Source organism: Quercus robur, chromosome 9 (assembly GCF_932294415.1).
Source record: "Quercus robur chromosome 9, dhQueRobu3.1, whole genome shotgun sequence".
NCBI lineage: Eukaryota > Viridiplantae > Streptophyta > Magnoliopsida > Fagales > Fagaceae > Quercus > Quercus robur.
The window spans coordinates 24,921,697-24,923,887 of record NC_065542.1 but is presented as its reverse complement, the minus strand read 5'-3'; the positions used below and the strand labels follow the sequence as shown (position 1 = coordinate 24,923,887).

Genomic DNA, 2,191 nt, shown 5'->3' with positions numbered 1-2,191 from the left:
AGAGAAAAGCTCAAGAAAATTTAGCCCAATCATTCAACAAATTAGACCCAGTAAAGGTAGACAATATGACACCACTTCAAGCAATGAGACCCAGTAAAGGTAGGCATTTATTTTTTCTTTTTTTACATTTTGTCGCTCTGAACCCCAAGTCCCGGTTCCGTCTCTAGACAAGAGTGATGACAGCTCTCTAGGATAATTAAGATTTTCTAACTCCTTTTGGAAATCTTATTCAAGATTCTCAAGTTTAAGACGAATCTTTCTTGCGGTACCTACTTTCTCTTGTCCATAGAAAGGGTAAGACCACAGCTCATCTCCTATTTTGCAAAGCTAAAGAAATAGTAGATATTGTTATTTGGTTGGATAGTTTTCTTTCTGATGTTACTGTTTGAGATCAATTTTTTCTTGTAATTTGTTTCGTTCTTCATTTGATTAACACAAAGTCTTGCTAGTTTCTAAAAAAATAAATAAATAAACAAAGTGAAGCTGTTGCTTTTAAATCGCAAAGCCAAGCAAAAAAATAATTCCTATTTTCATAAATAAAAAAAGGCGCATTTGCCATGCAAAACCGAGAGACCTAGATAAACAAATTTATTCTTAAATAAGGTTTTTTTTGTTTGGGAAAATTAAATAAGGATTGATGACCTATTCTTTAGTGAAACAAGAGATTTGTTATGATATATTGATATTATTGCATTCATTACAATCTCGATCTGTTTTAAATATTGTTAAAAAGAAGCAAATTTTGGTGCTTATTAAAATTTTCAGTTTATAGTAGTACATTTGATGCCATTCACGGATGGAGAATTCTCTTTTCTTTTCTTTTCTTTTTTTTTTTTTTTTTTTTTTTTTTTTTGGTTAGGTTAACTTAATGGTGCAATCAAGTATTCGTTAGGCCAGACATGGAAAGTTCGGTTTAATCATGTATATAAAAGCCTATAGTGTAGCCAGTACTGTTTCATCTCTCCAAATTCAATGGCAAGCGGTGTCATATTTCATCCATGCTTCCTTCTCTCATATTATCTTATAGGCCTTTTGGCTACAGCTAATAATGTCCCCCAAGCACAATTAATACCATACCACGGTCAGCATCTCATAAAGGCCTCAATTGGCACTCCACCAGTAGACATCTATGGCGTTGCCGATACAGGTAGTAACCTTGTGTGGACACAATGTGTACCTTGTGATGACTGCTTCAATCAGACTTATCCCAAGTTCGATCCTCAAAAGTCCTGCACATACAGTGAAATTTCTTGTCATTCAGAAAAATGTCACGAATGGGACCAAGTCCATTGTTCTCCTCAAAATAGTTGCAATTACGTCAGTGGATATGTAAATGGTGGATCCCAAGGTGTTCTGGCCAAAGAAAAAGCCACCATCACTTCTACCTTCGGGCAAGCAGTTTCTTTTGACATTGCCTTTGGATGTTCACACAACAGTAACTTCCATTCCGATGGCCATGTAACGGGAATCATTGGGTTAGGATCAGGGCCTTTGTCCTTTCTTTCACAAATTGGTAGCAAGAGGTTTTCTTATTGCTTGTTGCCATTTGGTACTGAATATACTGATCCTAGTGTTACAAGCAAGATAAGTTTTGGCAATGGCAGTGAAGTTGTGGGTGATGGTGTGGTTTCAACACCATTTGTAGATCGAGAATCTGGACATGAATATTATGTGACACTAGAAGGAATTAGTGTTGGAGACACATATGTGCCCTTTAACTCTTCAGGTAAGGTTTCTAAGGGCAACATGTTAATAGATTCAGGATCACCAACATTGTCTTTGCCACCAGATTTTTACGATCGCTTAGAGGTGGAAGTGAAGAAGCAAATTTCAATTGATCCCATTAAGAATGACACTTTATTGGGGACACGGCTTTGCTATAGAACTGAAATTACTAATGAAAATGGACCAATATTGACTGTCCATTTTGAAGGTGCAGATGTGGAGTTAAAACCTATACAAACTTTCAATCGACCGATTAAAAGATATGAATATTATTGCTTTGGAATTACAAATATTGCAAGTACATATAATGAATTTTCGGATGGCACAGGAGTATATGGCAACTATGTTCAAGCAAATTTTTTGATTGGGTATGACTTGGAAACAAGGATGGTCTCCTTCAAGCCGACTGATTGCACAAAACTGTAGAGTCTGCGGCCACTTTCATGTAACCTATACGATCAATATA

The 2,191-nt window shown here is 36.0% G+C and overlaps 1 protein-coding gene across 1 annotated transcript; it reads left to right on the top strand.

The window, feature by feature from the left end:
* The first annotated feature begins 866 nt into the window (after positions 1 to 866).
* LOC126699403 (aspartic proteinase CDR1-like) lies at positions 867 to 2,191 on the top strand. Its single transcript, XM_050397174.1, has one exon. The coding sequence runs from the start codon at positions 973 to 975 to the stop codon at positions 2,149 to 2,151; it is 1,179 nt and encodes a 392-aa protein (XP_050253131.1). The 5' UTR covers positions 867 to 972; the 3' UTR covers positions 2,152 to 2,191.